The 23,748-nt window shown below is 38.7% G+C and overlaps 1 protein-coding gene across 1 annotated transcript in view; it reads left to right on the top strand.

Annotated features, from left to right (window-relative positions):
• The first annotated feature begins 1,003 nt into the window (after nt 1–1,003).
• The window catches only part of LOC131072855 (uncharacterized), a 35,010-nt gene continuing 12,265 nt past the window's right edge, over nt 1,004–23,748 (top strand). Inside the window, exon 1 of the mRNA XM_058009135.2 lies at nt 1,004–2,832. Within this exon, the coding sequence (XP_057865118.1) occupies nt 1,207–2,832 (1,626 nt within the window). The 5' untranslated portion in view covers nt 1,004–1,206. The remainder of the gene's footprint in view (nt 2,833–23,748) is intronic.

Genomic DNA, 23,748 nt, shown 5'->3' with positions numbered 1-23,748 from the left:
TTCCCATGTGGTTTTCTCTATTTCTCCGTTTCATAGAGATTTGATTGTATTTGGGTACCTGATCATGCCTTGTTGCCAGGACCCATCTTTCCTGTTTCCAGTAGTTGTTCTAGGTTTTAGCTTCTCCCTAAGTCTAGCTTAAGGGGGGGTGTTAGAGTATTCGGGTATTTACTTGATTAATTTGTTTAATTATTTAAGTTCCCTTTATCTCTTTTACACTTAAGCTAACTTTAGGTTATTAATTATTATGTGCAAGCCTAGGTTTTCCTTTTTAGGGTTTCTAACATTGGCCAAATGAGGTTGAGGTAACTAACATTGGCCTAGGCATAACGATGAGGTTGAGGTAACTAACATTGGCCAAATGAATACTCCTCGATCCTTGAATTTTAGTCAAAGAAACACTGGCTTAATTTATGTATAAATTTTAATTTCTCTTTCAACTCTAAAGATGAAAGTGTCTTGATATATTGGTGAAAGTGAATGGTTCTAAATGAAATCTAGCAAGTCTGCTGAGCACAATATCTCTAACATCATAAGAATGAGGTTTAGGTAACTAACATTAATCAAATGAACACTCCTCTATCCTTGAGTTTTAGTCAAAGAAACACCAACTCAAACTCTCCTCGATCCTTTACTTTTTAACGAAAATAAATATCAACTTAAACTCTCTCTCAAATCAAATTATAAACAAAATAGATAACCCTAAGTTCTTTTTAAGTCTTAATCATACTTCACAATCAAATTACATATATAATATACCACATAAATTTGACTTAGATCCTTCTATTTAAAAATAATAATACCAACAAACTAAAACTACTATCTAAATTGTGGCATAGTTTTGACTCCCAAACAACAAACGGGATTTACTGCTTTAAACACGTAGAGATAATATGAAAAGACCATGAGTAGGGCCGACATTTTAAAGAAACATTAAAAAAATATAAAATTTGTTTTAACCAATGCAACTTCCCCACCACGACGTGCCACCGCTCCAGGGATAAAGAAAGCAGATGTCGAAAGCTTGAAAAGCCACTCAAGCAAAGGCGCTGCCAAAATTTGAAATGAAACAGACTCATAAATGCGTATTAAAAGCCCCGCTTCGAGGCTTTCTCAACGAAACCAGCAGGAAAAATAGCTTCAATCCTCTGCATAGGGTTTATAAGAGGGTTTGTTTGCATTAGGGTTTAGAAAAAAACTGCAGTAATGGCAGCAGTTTCTCCTCCGTCGTCTCTAATGGATTTGTCATACGAAGCTCAAGAATTAAGCGCTCTGTTGCTAAGCAGCACTACCCCGGCTGATATTGTAAATTCTTGCCGTGCCGTGGAGTCGTTTATTCAGAGGCACAACGCAGACCAATGCCGCCAATTCTATGTGGTTTGTTTTCCAGTCTTGCTTCGGAAAATCTTCGGATTCGAAGATAATTCTCAGCACTTTGTCGGCGGTGGATGGATTGCTCAGGCATGCGATTACTCGGCCAGTGCGCTCGTGAGTCTTTTATCGCCTTCCGGTGCTCTGTTTTGTTCGATGCTTGCGGCTGATGAGCAGAATTTGGTGCGCTATGTTTTTCCGGTAGAGCGTCTTCCCGCTTGGATTCGCTCAATTCTTCGATCAGACAGGGGTTTGCATGTTTTGTCTGAGCTTTGCCCCGCTTTGTTCAAGTGCCGGTTGAAGGAAGACGGTGTCAGCGGAGCTGAATTCTTCCAGGTGCAGTTGAATATTTTTGAGTACTTTATGTTTTGGTTTGCTTATTATGTTGTATGCAAAGATAACAGCACTGAGAATGAAATTGAGTCCAATGAAATGTTAAAATTTGGTGGGCGGAGGGTTTCAAAGTTTCGATTGGAGAAATGGGCCCCTTCACTGCCTGGTTTGCACCCTAGCCATGGCAGGGTAAGCCCAGGAAAGGTCAATTCCAAGCCTTATTTGCACCTTGTGAATCTTTATCTGCATGCTTTTGTGCCTGTATCTGATTTTGATTCATCTTCACTGCCTTTTGGTGCATCCCCTTCGCCATATTTACACCATAGGCTCACAGAGGGTCGTGACGTTTTTTCTCGTGCTGAGTTTGTTGTTCACACATTTGTACAGTTTTGGCTTGTTGACGGGGATTCCTCGCCCATACCCTCGCGTGTTTGCCAGTCTTTGAATATTTCATTGTCTCTTGAGAATGAGTGTTGTAGATACATTCCGCCTAGTACCGACCACACAGAGGCTGTAAAGATATTGATGAATTATGTCAATAGCAGTTTACAATCACCACAAGATGAATTAAGTTCCTCCCAGAGTGACCTCAAATGTACAATTTCATTGTGGAGTGATATTCGGATTTCCAGATCATTTACTTCATCAGCTGCAGTTGTTCGTAGTCCCTGGTGTCAATGTTTGCAACGGCCATTGTATCGATTTATTTTAAGAGGTTTTCTGTATTGGCCGGTAGGTGCGTGTGTTAAAAAGCTTGCCTGTATTCTTGACTTGTGGTTGGACTATTTAGAGCCATGGAATAGTGTTGTGGACAGGCAATCGATGTTGGTTTGTAATGAGGATTTCTATTTTGAGGCAGAGAATAAGATGTTAAGAGATCCAGTCAGAGGTTTGTCTACTTTTTCAGGTGGTTTACTTCTCAAACAAAAAGTTGGTGCTGATTCCGGGGTTTCTCATGCACGGAAAAGTATAGATGACAATCGAGATGGTAGTCGATATAATGAACAGTGGCAACATTATGTCCTCGCAAATTATCCATTTTACACTGCTCTTTTTTGCAATTTTCTTACATTCGCCAACAAGTTTGTCCACATTGACACAGAAGCAGTCCTTCAGATGACGCCTAAGGTACATTTCATTTCTCTGCCCTGCTGCTTTTAGTTGGAAGAAGTAATGGTTTGATATAATATCATTTCGTTAAGCAAGACGTAATTATGAGATAATCAGTATATAACGTTATTTACATTATGAAATTTAAATGCTCTATGCCAAGTTTAGAACTTCGTCCCACAGCTATTTCAACCAAATTACAGCTTATTTAAGATTCTATTGCTTTTTATACTGTTGAATTTATTCTTGGAGTTCCACTTCAATAGATTAAAGGCACCTCACATTTAGATTAATATGCATGCTACAATTAAATCTTTTTCTACAATGGAAGTAGTATCACACTTCGTGTGCTTGATAAGATTTTTTTGTTATTGATTATAAACTGAATCGGAAGTACTCACACTTTATAAACAGCCTCGTTTCATACAAAAAAGAATTAACGTCAAGCACTTTTTTTGGGTCTTTTGGCATTATATCTGGTTTCTTTAGCTAAATGACGTTAATGACTATTAATTTGGGAACTCTTCCATCTATCACTCTTATTGGTCACCTTGCCTTGGATTTTTATTGCCTCTTTATCTTCCATCTCAAATGCCCGAAGCATCTCTAGAATGCAACCCAAAGCCCGTTTTTAGCATTCAAGGTTATCAATATGGGGAAGATAAACTTAATATATTCATTCATTCATGAGTTGTAGGTGCGTTCCTCAAGATAACTTTAGACTGAAAGTATGTATTTAATTAATTATAATTGTGCAAGCAGCATGAATGTACATGTATTTCTGAAATTTGGAACTCTGTTTCAAGCTGCAACAGTAAAATTTGGATCCTAACCAGGATTGCTAAAATTAAGATTGGGCTGCTTCCCATACTCTTTATATTTGTTGCGCAAAATTCAGTTAGCGAGATTAGTCTAGAATGCTCATCTACACTGATATACACAAGTTAAATTACTTATTGCTCGAGAGATTGCTTATTTGAACTAAAATTGTAAGAAGGGTCCCTTCAACAATAACCATATTTGCCAAGAGAGGGATATTTGTACAAATGCCGCATTATTTAATTCAATGGCAAGATTTGATAAAGTAAAAACTTTAAGGAATTCCTATCCGCATAAACTCAATAACAAGCACTCGTTCACTATGTCAGCTTTGCTTGGTTCTCCGAGTCAGTTCTCGGAGTCAGTTAGGGATGAAAGAACTTCCTATAGCTTGCCTCGACTTAAAAAGCTATTTCTCCCCACCCTTCTTTTGTTCCACTATATCATTCTCCTTATCTTCTGGCATTAGTAGGCTTAATGACACTCAACTTGCTTGCTGCTCCATGGGGGATATAGCACCAATAGAAGTAGAATTGGCTTGTTATAAACGAGGCTCCCTCCAACTTGATTTGGAGTCAAGCTCTTTGAATTAAATGCTTTGTCCATGTCCAATGACCATGGTTTTAGAAGAGGCAAGAGGGGAAGAGAGGGTTGAAGGAGCAGGGGTCCCTTCAAAATAACCATACTTGCCAAGAGAGGGGGGTCCCTTCAAAATAACCATACTTGCCAAGAGAGGGGTATTGTTACAAACATTAAATATCACATCATTTATTGACCTTATTTGGGCCTCCCTACAAACATTAAACATCACATTATTTATTGACCTTATTTGGGTCTCCCTTCAAATATCATCGTAGTCACCATTTTTTGAAAAAGTAGGAGACAAGTACTTGGAGATGATTGATTTTATATCTATATATTTGCTAAATTAAAAGTAGGAGACAAGTACTTGGAGATGATTGATTTTATATCTATATATTTGCTAAATTAAGTTTTTTTAAAAGTGAAATCTATAACATTAAGCTTTCAAGTTCATAAACTATACACAATAATTTGTAAGTAATAACACAAAAACAAACTAATTTTAGTATAATGTCGACTTTTGAGACTCTAGCAAATACACAAAATAAACATTCAAGACACTAACTACATATATGAATATTATGTTAAGATAAATTACCTTAGATTATACACCAATCAAATTATATTAAGATAAATTACCTTAGATTATACACCAATCAAATTATATTAAGATAAATTACCTTTTTTTATATCTTACCTTTTTTTAAAGTGCTGGGTAAATTTTTTAATGCGATTGGTGATTGGTGATAGTGGCATAACATGCCCTTTTGTACTATGTGAAATGTTTTTGACTCGGAGCTATGAACCGGTGATGTCACAAGTGGGGGACCTCATCCCCATTTAACAATATTGAGGTTCAAACCTGCAAGCACATTGGATTTGTCATCCCCATTTAACAATTTTGAGGTTCAAACTTGAAAGCACATTGGATTAGTGAAGGCACAAGTCTGCAATCACAATGGCCCAATGGGTTTTGAACCTTGGTGGCAACAACAACAACACGACCACTTAACCAACACACTATGGGAAGAACCCCTATTAAGATAAATTACCTTAGATGTGCACAAGTAAGTGCATTTTTTTTGGTACTAGTACACTGATTTTAATATTGGAAGGTAGAAATCCAAGTTAAGCATTAACCCTTATTGTATGCAATATATCTAATTACTATATTGAATCTCAAATTTGTTATATTTATGGTAGTTTTATTTAGCATATGCATGATTTGTGGTTTTTGAACTTAATTCTTGTTTTTAGGTTGCACATATGCACATTTTTATAATTTTTATATGTTTGTTTTATGGATCTACCTAGAATGTACCTAACATCCCAAATGCCTAAATCTATCACCTTCACTCCCTATTCCATAGAATCCCTCAAGTGAGCTCTAACAATCCTAGCCTTATATGTCAGGTGTAGTTAGGTTGCTCAACACTCCTAAAAGTTTATCTTTTAAAACAGCCTTTAGATTATCAATGTTACAGAATCAGCCAGAAACCTTGACATACATAGGTATGATTTGTTTCAGAATTGTATTTGGGTACAAAATGCTTGTGGAATCGCATGGGGCACATTTTGTTTAGAGCAAATTGGTTGGGAACTATCCATGAGCATGATTGTAATGTTCCCTTTTGGGGTGATCCTTTGTCTTGCCCTTAAATCACAAGTTCAATTAAAATAAGAAATTTAATATAGTTAGAATTATATCTTTACCAATAAAATGTCTTTATCAAGATCAATCCTGGTTTAGATCCTGCAATCCTCAGATACCGGTTCTTGGGGAAAAAGGCTGGGTCTAGGTCCTGGTTCTTGCCCGGTCCTGGTACGAGCCTAGTCCTGCTCAACTTCCACCCCGATCCTGCCCAACTTCCACCCCGGTCCTGCCCAGGTGGCTGGGCAGGACTTGGGTGGAACCCAGGTGGACCCGAGAGAACCAAGGCTCGTGGGTTCCCAAAAACAGGGCCCACAGGTCATACAAGTCAAAAAAGTATAACCAAACATGAAAATTATAGGTCAAAAGTAAAAAAAGTATAAACAAGAATCAGTTTGAAACTTTTTTTTGCAAATTATGAATATGATATTACATTTACGATATGAATATGAGATTATTTATTGGCATTGGCAATTATGGATTTATGATTTATGATTTATCTGTTATCATTTATGTATCATTGTATGGGAAAGTTACATTGTATGTTTCATATTTGTATGTTTGAAGTTTGAACTGTAATTTTGATGTTTGAACATATATATATATATATATATATATATATATATATATGTACGGACGAACCCGTACCCGTACCCAAGAATTTTTTTTGTTGTTGCAAAATCCGCAAATCTGTACCTGAATCCAAACCTGAACCGGTAATTTAGCTGCAATCCATGTTAGACAACCTTTGAAATATAATTCATAAGACCAATTATTTTTATTAGGGTTAGGGATTCAACAACAAATATAAGTGCATATATATTAATAATCATCTTAATCTATTTACATAAATCTAACAATAGCTTTTGGACTTTATGAACCAAGCCATCAATAGTTCCATTTCCCATAATCAACTATGGTAGGGTTTGGGAGGACAACCACAAAGGGTACTTGGGGACTGTTCATCCCAATTAAGCACAAGAGCACGCAGCATCCAACTGAGACAGGGTTTGGAGAGGAAAACTACAAAGGGTGCCCGAAGATTGTTCAACCCAATTAAGCCCAAGAGCGCACAACATCCAACTAAGACAACTCGCCCCTTTGCCCACAAATGGCAGGAACATACATGAAGACAATTACTTCCACTTGGTGAGGAAGACTGTTCAACCCAATTAAGCCCAAAAGTGTGCAACGTCTTACTAAGACAACTCGCCCCTTGGCCCATAAATGGAAGGAACATCCAACCAAGACAATTCCATCCACTTAAGGTGGCCTAGTTAATTTGAGGGAACCCAGGTTATTGAGGAAGACTGTTCAGCCCAATTAAGCCTAATAGCGTGCAGCATCTAACTAGGACAACTCACCCCTTGGCCCATATTTGGCAGGAACATCCAACCAAGACAATTCTATCCACTTGGGCTGGCCTACATAATTCGAGGGAATCGGTTATTAGAATATTTAATTATATTTTAGTCACCTATATTTAGTTCCTTGTTTAATGGTCATTTAGCTTTTTAGTTAATTAGCTTTTAAGCTTAATTTAGCTTTTAGCTCTTTAATCTTTTACTTTAACGTTATGTTCTAATTATAAAACATCGTCTTGTAACCTCTATATATACGCGTGTATATCGTTCAATGTAATCATCCGATTATTGAATCATTCATTCAATTTATTTTTCATGGTATCAGAGCATGGAAATTAAAATTTCGAAAATTTTTGTTATTAAAATTTTTTGAAGTTATTATTGAAGAGATTTTTTAAAAACTGTTTTCTTTAAAAAAGTAGATTTTTTTCTCTTCCTGGCCAGTTTTTTTTTTGCAGGTTGAAAATTTTCCTAAGGTTTCTGCAATTTTCGACTAGGGTTTTGACCCTTTTGTTCAAGTCCAAATTTTATTTTGCTTGCAGATTCTTGGTGGGTTTTTCAAAAGCTCAACTGGGTCGTCGTCATATTTTTTTGAGTGCATCGTTTTCCGTGCCTCAATTTTTGAGCCGTCGGATCTGCATTCTGTTTTCAGATTCTTGGTGGGTTTTTCAAGAGCTTTTCTAGGTTGGTCTCAGATTTTTTTGGGTGCCTTGTTTTCCGTGCCTCGAATTTTGTGCCAGCAAATTTGCCTTGGAATTTAAAAACAGTTCACAATTTCTGCTATTTCTGTTGATGTTGGGATTTTTGCTGTTTTTTGGGCCACCATTTATGTTGTTTTAAGTGTTCAGAAAATTTTAATTTCTGGGTTTCTTCCTGTTGGTGTCTGTTTTATCATCTACCAAACATTAGGATAGGATACCTGAAGGTATTCTATCCTCTCCTGAAAAATCACTACTGATTCCAAGGTCTATATGTGCGAACAAGCGACTTTCGTGGAATAGCTTCTTGGGTAGTGTATGCTGAAATTTCAAGGGGGACTTACGTTTGACAAGTATCTTGAAGTGCTGATTTTAGGCTCTTCTTTTTTTTTGGGAATTTTTTGGGATTTAGACTTTCAAAAGAAAGGGAAAAGAGATAGGGTTCAGGAAGGCTAATCTAATCCTATGAATTCTGGAGACGGTATCAACTGGGTGCTTTCGAGAAACCAAACCTTGCTTCGCCACACTAGGGACAACTACACAAGGCCGGTGCAATCTTCAATGGGTTGTGCTTATGATCAAGATGTTGGGATGCACAGGGGATGGGCTCAAACTAACTTTGCACGGTAGAATGGAAATCATCCGAGCGGAAATACACCATCAATTGATACTTATCAAATCCTTCATTCAAATTAACAACAATGAAAGCAAATCTAAATTATTTCTAAGTGTTGAGGCAATTGAAACCATACAAATAATTCAAATAATAGAGATTACAAAGCAGCGCACATGCAATATATTATCTGGAAATGACCTTAAGCAACAATACATCAAAAACCTCACACTTTTCAAATGAGAGGAGGCAACCTTATATAGTTTTCAAAAATAAACGAACGGCCGAGATCAAATAGTGATCAAGGGCCCAGATTGAAGGCTATAAACCCTAATTAGGGTTTCCCAAAACTAACTACCCTCGACCAATTACATTTGGGACACTTGTCCTTCTTGCTAAATATGAACCATCAATGAAAATAGAAGGTTGGTGCATTGTGAAGTGCGCCCTTCTAGAAGCTTCTGGATAAGTCAGGTTCATCGAACCTGGACATGTTGACTTGGAGCGATCTGATTGGTTGGAAAATGATGAGGCGCCACCTCAACGTGTTGGATGTCTTTCTTGAATTCTCCAATTTGTGTCAAGAAATTGTCTAAGTATGGAAATTTGATTCCTTCTTGTCGCCATTTGATTCTGCTTGGGAGCTTGTCTTTTTTTTTTAATTCCTTCAGGAGATGAAATTCTTCAAGAAGTTGGAAGTTTATCTAACTTTTCCATATTTTCACCAAGTCTGAGAACTTTTCTTTCTTGATGCCTTGAGATTCTTTCAAGTGCCTCGAATTTGGAGGAGAAATCCCCTCGTGAAGTTTTTCTCATACTTAGCCAAATTTTGGCCCTCTCTATACTCGGGCGAACCTTGCTCGTGGTCCCGTCTTCAATTCTGAATTTGGCTCGAAACTCCATTTGTGTTTTCTGTGATGATCTTGCCTTCAGTTGCCAATTTCTGTTGCGTGGGAGGAGGGTAAAAGCTCTAGATGACCCCTTGCAAATATGAAAGGATGGGATCAAGTTGTTCAGGCATTCGCTGTGATCATGTCCTTCTTCTTGATACCTTGACATGCCTTCATCATGATTGAGGAAATTGGAATTTTCTTTGTGAAACATTTCCCATACTTAGCCAAATTTTGGCTATCTTCATGCCCAGATGAACCTTGCCTGTGAACTTGTCCTCAATCTTTCGTTTGGCTTGAAACTCCAACTGCGATCTCTATGATGATCCCGCTTCTATTTCCTCCTACAACTTGTAAAACCAAAGGAAAATAAGTTAGAAATCTATCTTGGATTAAAGAAAATCGAGGCTACGAACGGCTAAGTGTTTGGGAAATTTCACTTCATTTTCATACTTAGCCATAAAAATCGAATTTTCACCTTAAAACCCTCAATCTTAAGGCTGGTTGTGGTCACCACCAAGTGTCACAACTTTCAAAAAAATTTCATACTTAGCCAAAAAAAAATGATTTTCTTCCTTCAAAATTTTCGAAAAAAAAATCATTTATTAAATTCTGGAAAATATTCAAAAAATTCACAATTTTAATTTCACCTCTGACTTGGATAGAATAAGGCTACAATTTTCTGCAAAATATTCAGAAAATTCAGAAAAGTTTGGATGATTCTTCCTCGTACTAGTTGCCTTTCTCCAAAAATCTGTAAACCTTTTGCAAAATTTTTTTATCCAACTTCCAGCAATATCCAAAACTTTCTCCAGATGAACTCCAAACTGAAAGTATTTTACTATGCTCTCCTTAATATTTTCGAACTTCTTGGTGTAAAAATGAAGTTTACAACGAAGTATTTGTAAATAAAGTTAAATCCTCAATCAGAAACCCTTAAAATCTTCCAAATCATGTTTCCAATTTTAACTTCATTCTTTTGGAAAGTGTTGTCATGTTTCCAAATTCGAAGAAAATATCTTCCAAAAGTTTCCAATTTGGCTATAAGTTTGAAATATTTATTAATCTTCCAATATTCTCTTTTAAAAAAACTTTCCATTTTGGATTTAAGTTCGAAATCCTTATCAATCTTCCAATATTCTCCTTTTGAAAACTTTCTATTTTGGATTTATTTTGAGGATTTTTAATAATCCTTAGATATTTTCTTCATTTTGGATTTAATTTTGAAATCTCAGTGGATTTTGTGACATCACTGGCATCTTGTTGATTTTGTTTGACTTTTCAATGCGTAGGTGGACTTTTGAAATTTATCTCCATCTTCTCCAAGGTATGGCGGACTTTGGAGACCTTTCCTCATGGCTCTCTTCAAGGCAAAATTTTTGGCTAAGGCATGGGGCGGACTTTAGCCTTTGCTCCTACATGGTGAAATTTTGGCTAAGGCATGGGGCAGACTTTGAAGGTCTCTCTTCATGGCTCTCCATCAAGGCGAAATTTTGGCTAAGGCATGGGGCGGACTTTGAAGGTCCCTCCTCATAACTCTCTTTACCCTTGGCGGACTTTAAACTTGGCACCTCCTACCTTGCTATCTTACTTTGGCGGACTTGGGAGCTCCTACATGACCTCCATCTTGGGCGGACTTTGGTGGTCTCTCATCTTGGGCGGACTTTGGTGGTGTCCCCAACTTGGGCGGACTTCTATCATCTCTCCCACCTTGGGCGGACTTTGGAGACACCTCCTAGGGCGGACTTTAGGCATCCCTCCTCTTGGGCGGACTTCAAGCATCTCTCCCATCTTGGCGGAGTTTTGGTCTACCTCCCAACATGGTGGATTTTTAGACATCTCCAACATGGGCAAACTTCTAGACCTTTGCTCTTCAAGGCGGACTTTGGAGGCTCTCAAGAGGGCAGACTATATATGAAATATAACATTTAAGTATAAGTGGTTCTTATACTTTAAGTTATATTTCATATATATTGTCAGGATGTTTGAGAGTGGTTTCGGGCCTCTTGGACTAATAATGCAAAATCTAGTTTTTGGAGGATTCTCCAATTTTCCAGACTTAGTCAAATTTCAGGATCAAGATGACATTCCAAACTTAGCCAAATTTCAGGACATTTGAGGATCAGGATGATTTTTCGAGCTGATTATCCTTTGAAGGTGCCATGACCCCCTGAAATATAGGAACTTAGCTTTTTGGGTCAAAACTTGAAAATTTTGGATTGCGGTCGAAGCAGGTCAGTGGTACAAGTGTAAACCCTAGGTTTGCATCCCGAAAAAGCAAAAAGCCTAAAATCTAGGGATTTAGCTTTTTTAAGTCAAAACTTGGAATTTTTGAGTTCCGGTCGAAGCTGGTCAGTGGTGCAAGTGTAAACCCTAGGTTTGCATCCCGAAAAAGCAAAAAGCCTAAAATCTAGGGATTTAGCTTTTTAGGTCAAAACTTGGAATTTTCGAGTTCCGGTCGAAGCAGGTCAGTGGTGCAAGTGTAAACCCTAGGTTCCCATTCCAAAAAAGCAAAAAGCAGACATCCCTAAAAAATAGGGAAAACTTTCTAAGAATAGCCATACCGGGGATTGGGCTAAAAAGGCCAAAAATGAAACTTCCTAAAAAATAGGAAAAGCCAAAAAAGCAAACTATTCTAAAAATAGAAAGTTGTCCAAATTCGTCCAAATCAATTGCGATCTTCGTCCTTTGGCCTCTCTAAGCACTCTGGTGGTGTTCGCATTTCGGAATCACATAACTTGCAAAAACTAACTTTCAATCGTCAGGCCTGAAATGCTCTGAACTGGACAAGGCTTGGTGAAACTGCAGCAAAAGGTCATAGGACACTAACAAAACCCTAGAAAGCAGGAAAAGAGAGGGTCCCCATTTGCAATGGGGCGATGTGTGAAAAAGGTCACAACACTTCCAAACCTCGAAATTTGTGCCTTAGAATTTGTGCCAGAATTCTTCTCCAGGGTTTCAAATTTTTTGTGCAGCTGCTTCTATTCTGATTTTTGAATCAGATTCTTCTGTCTCATGCTTTCACTAGGTTGACCTTGTTCAACCTCCATTTTCGTGATGGCATCTTTGACCAACATCATGTTGGAACATAGTCAAAAGTTCAATAACTGCCACAACACCTAGAAACAGTGCATGTTCACAATATCTGAATATTGTTGCCTTGATCAGATTGATTTAGGCCATACCTCGTCTTATAGGTCCCAAGGTTTTCACAATTTTTTCCTCAAAAATTGTTCGTAGGGTTTATAATTTTCCTTTTAAAATTATCTCATCTGTAATCCGCGATATTCGTGTAAGATTTTAGTTATCTGGGTTTTACCCTTTTTTTCCACAAAAACAATGATTTGTAACCTCAGATTTCTTGGTTTTTCGATTTTCTCCTCAATATTGTAAATTCTCTTTTCAAGGGTTCCTATTTCAGGGTTTGACGGTTTTTCCTCAAAATTGTGCTTTGTTGTAGTTAGTTTGGGTCGCACCCGCTAGGGCGAACATCTGCAACTGTGGTATCTTGCAATCAGTTTTGGAGTTGGTACTCTTTTGCAAAAGGGTTTGCCGATTTTCCTCAAAATCATGGTTTCAAGTTTTAGTTTGGTTACCCAACGTCAGGTTGGATGGATTTTGGTATTCTTGGTCATTAACACTTTTCAGATCTAGGGATGGTCTCCACCGTAGTATAGTGTTCTTTTCGTTTGTGATCAAAAGACTTGCAGTGTCTTCTGTAGGGTAGTTAGTAGATAGAATGACCATTAAGGGAGGGTATTAGAATATTTAATTATATTTTAGTCACCTATATTTAGTTCCTTGTTTAATGGTCATTTAGCTTTTTAGTTAATTAGCTTTTAAGCTTAATTTAGCTTTTAGCTCTTTAATCTTATACTTTAACGTTATGTTCTAATTATAGAACATTGTCTTGTAACCTCTATATATACGTGTGTATATCGTTCAATGTAATCATCCGATTATTGAATCATTCATTCAATTTATTTTTCACCGGTCTATTGCCTCTCCCTAACATATTTCTTTACATTCTCGTATGATTGCTTGCGGGAATGAAGAATAGAAAAACATTATATTTACATAGTTTATTAACATCTTGCAGAATAACATTATCCCTATTGCATACCAAATACTTGTTAATGCACAGGTCTGCTGTTTATATCAATATGATCTTGCTGCTTATACACAGATATATATGTATGAGAATCCTCCCTATTCGGTGATTCTTTCCAATAAAGTGATTCACCTTATATATCCCTCAAGAAGGGATGAAGAGTCACTACTCTCTCAAGGTATGAATCTCCTCATAACTGAGGTGTCCCTTCTTAACTTATCGCTGCCCTATGAATATAATCATTGCTTTAAACCAAAGAAACGGGACTTGCCTAGACTCGCTCAGACTCGGCGAGTCCGAGTACGAGTCATGCTTGGCGAGTCCTAGGGGCTCGGACTCGGACTCGTCCGAGTCTAGCGAGTAAAATTGCCAGAATCGCCGGGTTGGCGAGTTTGGCTCAAACTCGCCAAACACGGCGAGTCCTGAGCCCCAAACTCGGCTATTGCCTAGCTTAAGTAAAATGACAAAAAAAAAACATTTTAAAAAGTTTTTTTAAAATGAATGGTCTCGTCTTTGTTCACTACAACCTTCGCCTGAGAATGAGAAAAATTAGGGTTACAACATGTCAGCGAATAGAAAAATAACACCCGACACCTTTATTAAATAATAAGTTTTTTTGGCCTCACGAGGCGCTGCCCCTTGACCCCGCCCTGTATCGCGACAGGGAGCGCGCAAGGGGCGTTGCCCCTTGACCCCACCTTGGGGGCGCTGCCCCCAAACCCCCGTTGAAAATATGGGGGGAAATTGCGTTGATAGAAGTAGGGAAAATTTAACCTCCGAGTCTTGATTGGATCGACCAGGTAGATATAGAGGTTGAGATTGTAGCCATGGCAGAGGAGGAGCGGAGAGCACGAGCACAGACAGGAGATTCAGAGGCAGATAGTGACACGGATGTTCCTGATGTTGGTGAGCATGGCATGGTGTCACGGGGAGCAACCATGGCTGTCCAATCATCCAGGACCTACCTTAGATGCCTTCGCAGGGGTCGGGGCCGGAGGGTGTTGCCGTGCAGGCTTCTCTGAGCCATAGGCTTGTAGTTGTATTTACCTTTGGTATTTGTATGAAACATTTGATGATGATCATATGATGACATGTATTTTTTATTCCATGAGTTTTGTAATATTGTATACATTTGACAATATTTATATATCTATGTTTGTTATTTTCTTCAGCTACAATTTGCGTTTATGCTTATGTGATTGATGTATACTTGTGTATGTAATCAAATGAGCCGAGTTTGATGATGTTATTGTGTCTTTAAGGTGTATTCAATAAAGGGTGTCTGAAACAAGTTTTAAATCTTTAAAAATCTCTAAATTTCTTGAGTTTTTCACTTTCCCGAGTCCAGCCGAGTCCGGAGCCGAGTCTGAGTCCGAGTCCCAAGTCCGAGTCGGCCTTGTCGAGTCCGAGCCGAGTTTGAGTCCCGTTTCTTTGCTTTAAACAAATGACTGTTTTTGTAAAGTAATTTCTGCCTCTCAGCATATTAATTATTGCATATTATAATCGCTGCTCTTGATAATAAAGATCACTGCTTAATTATACTCTCATCCGCATCTCGCGATTGATATAATTCATGGATGTCTTCCCATAATGAGTCACTGTATGATAAACTTAATTTAGGGATCGATACATATTTAGTTTACTCTTTCATTTAATATCATTCATTTACTAAATTTGTGCCTTACTGATGGTATCAGGGGCGTTATGAATTCAAGTAGATTGCTGACTGTTGGGCTTCCTTAATATTGCATATATATATTTTATTTGTTATTCAGTGCTTAGGGTCAGGGGCATGACATACTCAACAATTTTAACTTGGTTGAGGCATTTCTTTTGCATTTTTAGGGTGATTCTAATGATAACGGAAGTGTTTGTTGAATGCATGTCAATGTTGTAGGCAAGGTAGATGATGACCATGTTAGCTTGCAAGCAAAGTTGCATGGACACGGATACGGTATTGGATACGGATACGGCCATTTTTAAAGACCCCCAATATGGATACGGCCATTTACGTCATTCATAAACGACAAATACATTCATATTTAACACAATTTTCTAAGTTATTCGACAAGATTTCATTACTTCAAAAGCAACATAGACACATAATTGCTACATAAATAATGATAAGTTGATTTAACATTTTACAATATGCAAAAATAGTAGAGTTGCATTGGAAGATAAACCAAAAAATGGGTCAATGAAATAGAAAAACATTTCATTTGGTGTAGGTTTTGTTAATACCAATTTTTTTTAAAAAAAAATGCATGAATGAAGTTTTTTAAAACTAAATTTAGGAAGATTTATGTAAGAACCTTAAAAGGCCCTCAACTGAGACAACTGACGTTTAACTGAACCTGTTGCGTTTCAAGTGCGTTCTTTGCAAATTTGTAACAGCAAATATAATTTTGACAATCTTAAGCACAAAAAAAGCAACTATGGGTATTTGCTGGAAATCAATTTATAACTCAACAATACTGATCAAACCCTTATTACATTTGTTCATCATTTATTAATACTCAATACATAAACAAACAAAGCTAGAGAAGAACTGATAAATACCAGGACATTCTGTTAAAACCCTTATTTCCTTATTGCTGGTCATACACAACTTTTTTATGACAGCAAGCTATAATTTATTCCCAATTGACCCGAAACACTTGCATGTTAGCTCGATGGAGAGACATAGGCAAGGTGTCCCTTCTGCTATTTTTTAATATTTTTTTCTGGTTCCTCCAATATGAAAATCGTAGCCCCTCTGGTGTTTGGCTCTACTTCCCAGGCATCCATACAGCCACTGATAGAAATCTCCCATGGATGCCTCTGTTTCCCTCTTGCTGCTGTAGCCTAATATTGGAGAAAAGACGGTACCTCCCTGATTAATAAGCACAAACTTGGCTCCTGAATGAAACCAACTGGAAGAGCAAGATCAACTGATATTTCACAACTTCCGATGCTGTTGCACAAGAATCCCACGTTTTCCTGTACCGATACCTCTGATCACTGCAGAAGAATCTTCTGCTGAAACCCTTGGCCAAAACTCCTCTCAGAGCTCCAAATCAAATTATCAAAACTTAGCATAATGAAAAGAAGACCAAAAATCTTCTTTTATCTCCTCCTCTTAGGGTTTGGCGCGATTTTCAAGAAAGGTACAATTTTGGCATTAAATGAAATTCTTAACTTTTATTATTTATTTTTGACTATTGAAATATAAAAAATAAATCACTTTCAATTTAATATAAAAGTTGGCCCCATCTGATGAGAAATAGACCCTCACTTAAGTTATAACTTAAAGTGACTTTTAAAACATTAAAACATTAAAGTTTGCCATTTAATATTTAATTAAAGTAATTAAATATTAATATCTCTCTAAGTATCCATCAAATTGCCTGCCATCAGAACTGGAGACTGCCAAACCATACTCTGCCCCTGCCCAACTCATTGGCTATAAATAGCAGGATTGCTAAAAATAGAAAGTATCTCAACAGGAGTCCTGGAGACCCCGAACGAAAGCCAGTCCTGGAGTGCTTACTCTGAAGATGAAGAACAAACTCTAAAGGACCCTCATCAGCCTACGAGGGTCAGTGATAGGCTAATCTACTTAGCTAACAGATGTCAACTAGAAGGGGACATCACAGTTCGCCCCTCTTGAAATTGCTTGTCCTCAAGCAATCTCAACTCCGGATGCTGTAAAATCTCCTCGCTCTCCCATGTAGCATCCTCTATCGGCAAATCCTTCCATTTCACCAAGTATTCTGTGATAGTGCGTCTCCTGAAATTCCTCTCCCTGAACTCAATGATAGCCTCAGGTACGAGTATCAACTTCCCCTCATCATCCAGGGGTAGTAAAACCGTTGAAGGTACAATACGATGTCCCAACGCCTTTTTGAGACGTGACACATGAAACACATTGTGTACTCTGCTATCTGCCGATAAATCCAACTCATAAGCCACCTCACCTATGCGCTTGGTCCCTCTGAAAGGGCCATAATATCGTGGCTTGAGCTTCTCTGCTCCACTCGTCCTGAGAGTAGACTGTCGATAAGGTTGCAACATCAAATACACCATGTTTCCTACCTCAAATGACTTCTCTGTCCTCTTCTGATCAGCATATTGCTTTTGTTGATTCTGTGCCTTGGCTATATTTTCCTTAAGAGTCTTAACAATGTCCTGGTTCTCCTGTATCATGTCTCCTGCACTAGGCACTCTACTGTCACTCAACAATAAGTCAATGAAACTAGGGGGCTCATACCTGTATAGTGCTGTAAATGGTGTCATCTGAATAGACATGTGGTGCGTGGTATTGTAACAATACTCACAGAGGTAAATCCACTTCACCCACGCCTTTTGCTGCCTTGAAATATAGTTCCTGAGGTATCCCTCCACCCATTTGTTAACTATCTTAGTCTGTCCATCAGTCTGGGGGTGGTAACTGGTGCTCGGTGTAAGCTCGGTTCCACAGAGTCTGAAGAGCTCCTGCCAAAAGTGGCTCAAAACCGAGTGTCCCTATCACTGACAATAGTCCGAGGCAAGCCATGTAATCTGAATACCTCTCTGAAAAACAACTTTGCTACTTGAATAGCTGAATAAGTGGTGGTGATCAGATAGAAGTGAGCATACTTCGTCAAACGATCCACAACCACGAATATGCAATCACATCCCTGTGCTCTTGACAACCCTGTGATGAAATCCATAGACAAGCATTCCCACTTCCTGTCAGGGATTGGAAGTGGCTGAAGTAAACCAGCAGGGTATGTATGCTCCTGTTTATTCTGCTGACAAACATGGCACTCTCTAACGTACTGTAGAACATCCGCCTTGAGCCCTTTCCAAGTGAAGTGCTCACTAACCTGTCTGTAGATTTTGAAAAACCCGGGCTGTCCTGCCATTGGTTCATCATGAAAGAACCGCAGTACCCTACTCCTCAACTCTGATCCTGGGATCAAGTACACTCTACCCTTGTAAATGATCAAGTCATTTACAACTGTATACCTGCTGTCCACTACTGATCCCTCTATCAAACCTGCAGCCCAGCTATCTTTGGCATACTCTGCCAATATAATATGCTGCCAATCCTCCGCTATCTGGACCATAGAACTCAGGTGGGGACGACGTGATAAGGCATCGACAACTACATTTTGTGTGCCTTTGATATAGGAAATATCAAAGTTATAAGCCTGAAGTTTGCTGACCCACTTTTGTTGCCTATCATTTAAGTCACGCTGCCCAAGGAAATGTCTCAAACTATTGTGGTCAGTCTTAATGCAAAACTTGCTGCCCACTAAGTACTGTCTAAACTTGGCCAGTGCATGCATTATAGCCAACATTTCCTTATCATAAATGCTGTAAGTCCTCTCAGGTCTACGGAGTTTCCTGCTCTTGTATGCAATAGGGTGCTTGTCCTGCATAAGCACCGCACCAATGTCCTCACCAGAGGCATCACATTGTAACTCAAATGGCTTCGAGAAGTCAAGTGTAGCAAGTACGGGACATGAAGTCATGAGCTCCTTGAACCTATCAAAACACTCCTGGGCCTCAAGAGTCCATAAGAAGGCACCCTTCTTCATCAAGTCTGTCAAAGGTGCTGCATGGCGTGAATAACCGTTAACAAAACGGCGATAGAAACCACATAGGCCCAAAAAACCACACAATTGAATAAGGTTCACAAGAATAGGCCAATCTACAATAGCACCGATCTTTTTTGGATCCATCCGCACTCCCTCTGCACTGATAATATGGCCTAAGTACAATAACTCAGTCATTCCAAGGTCACATTTGGATTCCTTGGCATACAAGGACTCCCTATCCAAAATGCTCAAAACTGTATCTAAGTGACTGAGGTGCTCCTCCCAAGTGCGGTTGTAAATTAGTATATCATCAAAGAACACCAATACTGATTTCCTCAACTGATGTCGGAAGACTTTGTTCATTGTGGACTGGAAAGTAGCAGGTGCATTGGTTAGCCCAAATGGCATAACCACAAACTCAAAATGTCCATAATGACAACGAAAAGCAGTCTTCTCAATATCCTGCTCGCGGACGCTAATCTGGTGATAGCCTGATCTCAAATCAATCTTTGAAAAATAACAGGCACCATGTAACTCATCTATGAGCTCATCAATACGCGGAATGGGATATCTGTTTTTGATCGTCCGCTTATTAAGGACCCTGTAATCAAATACACATCCGCAATGTGCCTTCCTTCTTCTTCACCAAAACAACTGAAGAAGCAAAGGGGGACTTACTAGGCCGAATATGTCCCATAGCCAGAAGCTCCTGTATGGTTTTCTCTATTTCATCTTTCAGGCGCTTCAGATGTCTATATGGAGTAATCATCATTGGCTTCGCACCCTCTTCTAGCTCAATGATGTGCTCAAAACCCCTATCGGGTGGCCTCCTTGATGGTATGTCATTGAAAACCTTGTTATGTTTGGTTCTCAGTATCTGAATGTCAGGATGGTATTCAACTTTCTGAGCATCTTGCTGTATGGGCATGACCATACATTCTGCTGCCCACTCAGTCTGATCATGGCATACAAGCCTCTCCATCCGCTTGAGTGTAATCATCCTGAAGTTGCTGTCCTTAATAGCTTTCAGCACATGTGTCTTCCCATCAACCGTGAAAGACATCTCCATCTCCTGCAAGTCAAGTGTAAACTTGCCTAGCTCATGTAACCACCTCATACCAAGGACCAAATCTGTATCTCCCATCTGAACCACATAGAAATCAGTTTTAAACTCATAATTGTTTACACGCAATGGGAGTTGTGTAATCATTCCATTACACTTTAAAGTGTAACCATCTGCCACCCTCACACGAATGCCCTCAAACTCCTCCGTTTGGATTCCTCTCTTCTCTACTAACTTGGCATCAATAAAGTTATGTGTGGCTCTGGTATCCAGCAGTGTAATAACTTTCTGACCAGCAAGTACTCCTCTCATTCTGAATGATCCTTCCTGCTGAATACTCGTGAGAAGTGCCTCCTTAAGGTGTACATTATTAGAATATTTAATTATATTTTAGTCACCTATATTTAGTTCCTTGTTTAATGGTCATTTAGCTTTTTAGTTAATTAGCTTTTAAGCTTTATTTAACATTTAGCTTTTAGCTTTTTCTTTTTAGTTAATTAGCTTTTAGCTCTTTAATCTTTTACTTCAACGTTATGTTCTAATTATAGAACATCGTCTTGTAACCTCTATATATACATGTGTATATCGTTCAATGTAATCATCCGATTATTGAATCATTCATTCAATTTATTTTTCATACATCACCTTCTGCATCAATTTTGTCAAGTCTCAGAGGACCCTGTGTGTCATTTTCAGCCTCTAAATCCTCATAACCAGCAGGCTGACCTTCATGATCAGATTCTGAATTTTCGTAATATGCCCACATTACCCTGTTTGCCCCGCCCTTAGGCCTTAAAGGACAGTCATGGTTGGCATCATATGGGCCTTTGCAATAAAAACAGAGTTTCTTCTGCCTTAAATCGTTAAGTGTCTCACGATCTAAGGGAGGGGCTGCTGGTTTTGGTTTGTAATCATTATCTGATTTTTCTTTCCCTTTGTTGAAATTCCTATTATCTTTGAAGGATGTTGACCCCTTTGACCCAAATTTATTCTGAGTAGCTGTCACATCCATACTCCGTGCCTTTTTAATGGCAAGTAGAAGTGTTGGGGGATCAAATGCCTTTACCCACCCTCTCAGAGGCTCCATGAGTCCCTCCATAAACAAAACTACTAACCGCTGATTTGACATGTTATTTACCATGCACGACAGTTTCAAAAACTCTGAAACATATGCCTCCAAATTCCTTGTTTGTTTCAGCTGTGCTAACTCTCGGAAATAAGACTGAGGGTCTTTCTTATCAAACCTCTCTAATAACAAATCAGCAAACTCCTGGTAGGTGGTAATCTCATCACGTTGGAGAGTCATGAGTCCATTATGCCACCACTCATGTGCAGTACCGTCCAAGTGTAAGGTTGCAAATTTAATTGCATCCCTTTCAGTCATGGGTCTCAGTGTGAAATATGTATCCAGTTTATGGATCCAGGACCTAGCTGTAACTGCACCACTGCCATCATAATAAGGTAGAGTGAGCTTGTTGGTGGCAAACTCAAGATCTCTATGTTGGAAATGTGGCCTCCTCTCTTGACTGTTTCTCTCTACTTCCCGTTTTTGCCTCATGAACTGATCAAAATTCAGATTTTGCCTAACATCAGGTGGGAGAAGACTCCACTCATCATGTACAGTCATGACGTTGTCAACAAAGGCAGGCTCTGCCTCAGATCTAGCAACATCCTCTGGTTCTTCTACTAAGAAATTAGGCCTGGAAGGCCTGTCAACTGTGCGTGCAGCTGCTCGGTGAGGTCTAGGAATATTGGCTACACTCCTATTATCTTCTGGTTCCTGATTATTTTGGGTCGGGGGGTTCAGATGCTCCATCGTGGCGGTGAGTGCTTGTAAAGCTTGAGCAACCTGCCGCTGCCCAGTAGCCATAGTCCTAAAGAATTCTCGTCTCCTCACCCTCAGCTCTGTGACCTCTGGGTGGGCTGCCTGTATGCCTTTCACCCAAGTTATCTGACTGCCTGTTAAGATTGTTCTCCTTCACGAAAGGCTCTGCTGCGTGTGTAATACCTGTGTGAACCCGTTTCCTGTGACTACATGTAATTGCTAAACCCTTAGGATGGCAGGATTTAGCTCTGATACCACTGTAAGAACCTTAAAAGGCCCTCAATTGAGACAATTGACGTTTAACTGAACCTGTTGCGTTTCAAGTGCGTTCTTTGCAAATTTGTAACAGCAAATATAATTTTGACAATCTTAAGCACAAAAAAAGCAACTATGGGTATTTGCTGGAAATCAATTTATAACTCAACAATACTGATCAAACCCTTATTACATTTGTTCATCATTTATTAATACTCAATACATAAACAAACAAAGCTAGAGAAGAACTGATAAATACCAGGACATTCTGTTAAAACCCTTATTTCCTTATTGCTGGTCATACACAACTTTTTTATGACAGCAAGCTATAATTTATTCCCAATTGACCCGAAACACTTGCATGTTAGCTCGATGGAGAGACATAGGCAAGGTGTCCCTTTTGCTATTTTTTAATATTTTTTTCTGGTTCCTCCAATATGAAAATCGTAGCCCCTCTGGTGTTTGGCGCTACTTCCTAGGCATCCGTACAACCACTGATAGAAATCTCCCATGGATGCCTTTGTTTCCCTTTTGTTGCTGCAGCCTAATATTGGAGAAAAGACGGTACCTCCCTGATTAATAAGCACAAACTTGGCTCCTGAATGAAACCAACTGGAAGAGCAAGATCAACTGATATTTCACAACTTCCGATGCTGTTGCACAAGAATCCCACGTTTTCCTGTACCGATACCTCTGATCACTACAGAAGAATCTTCTGCTGAAACCCTTGGCCAAAACTCCTCTCAGAGCTCCAAATCAAATTATCAAAACTTAGCATAATGAAAAGAAGACCAAAAATCTTCTTTTATCTCCTCCTCTTAGGGTTTGGCGCGATTTTCAAGAAAGGTACAATTTTGGCATTAAATGAATTTTTTTACTTTTATTATTTATTTTTGACTATTGAAATATAAAAAATAAATCACTTTCAATTTAATATAAAAGTTGGCCCCATTTGATGAGAAATAGACCCTCACTTAAGTTATAACTTAAAGTGACTTTTAAAACATTAAAACATTAAAGTTCGCCATTTAATATTTAATTAAAGTAATTAAATATTAATATCTCTCTAAGTATCCATCAGAATTGCCTGCCGTCAGAACTGGAGACTGCCAAACCATACTCTGCCCCTGCCCAACTCACTGGCTATAAATAGCAGGACTGCTAAAAATAGAAAGTATCTCAACCGGAGTCCTGGAGACCCCAAACGAAAGCCAGTCCTGGAGTGCTTACTCTGAAGATGAAGAACAAACTCCGAAGGACCCTCTAACCAACCTCATCAGCCTACGAGGGTCAGTGATAGGCTAATCTACTTAGTTGATAGATGTCAACTAGAAGGGGACATCGCAATTTATGTCATTTAAAAAAAAATCAAATCACATAGTATCTAGCATGGTTGGAAATCAAGGATTTTTGGGCATGCGTTGGTACAAAATTCGATGTGTATCTGGGCCGTATATGATACGTATCCATTTCAAAAACGGGAATGGATACGGGGATAC

This window comes from Cryptomeria japonica, chromosome 6 (genome assembly GCF_030272615.1).
Source record: "Cryptomeria japonica chromosome 6, Sugi_1.0, whole genome shotgun sequence".
Taxonomy (NCBI): domain Eukaryota; kingdom Viridiplantae; phylum Streptophyta; class Pinopsida; order Cupressales; family Cupressaceae; genus Cryptomeria; species Cryptomeria japonica.
Note: the sequence above shows the minus strand (reverse complement) of the source record. Positions and strands in the feature narration are given on the sequence as shown.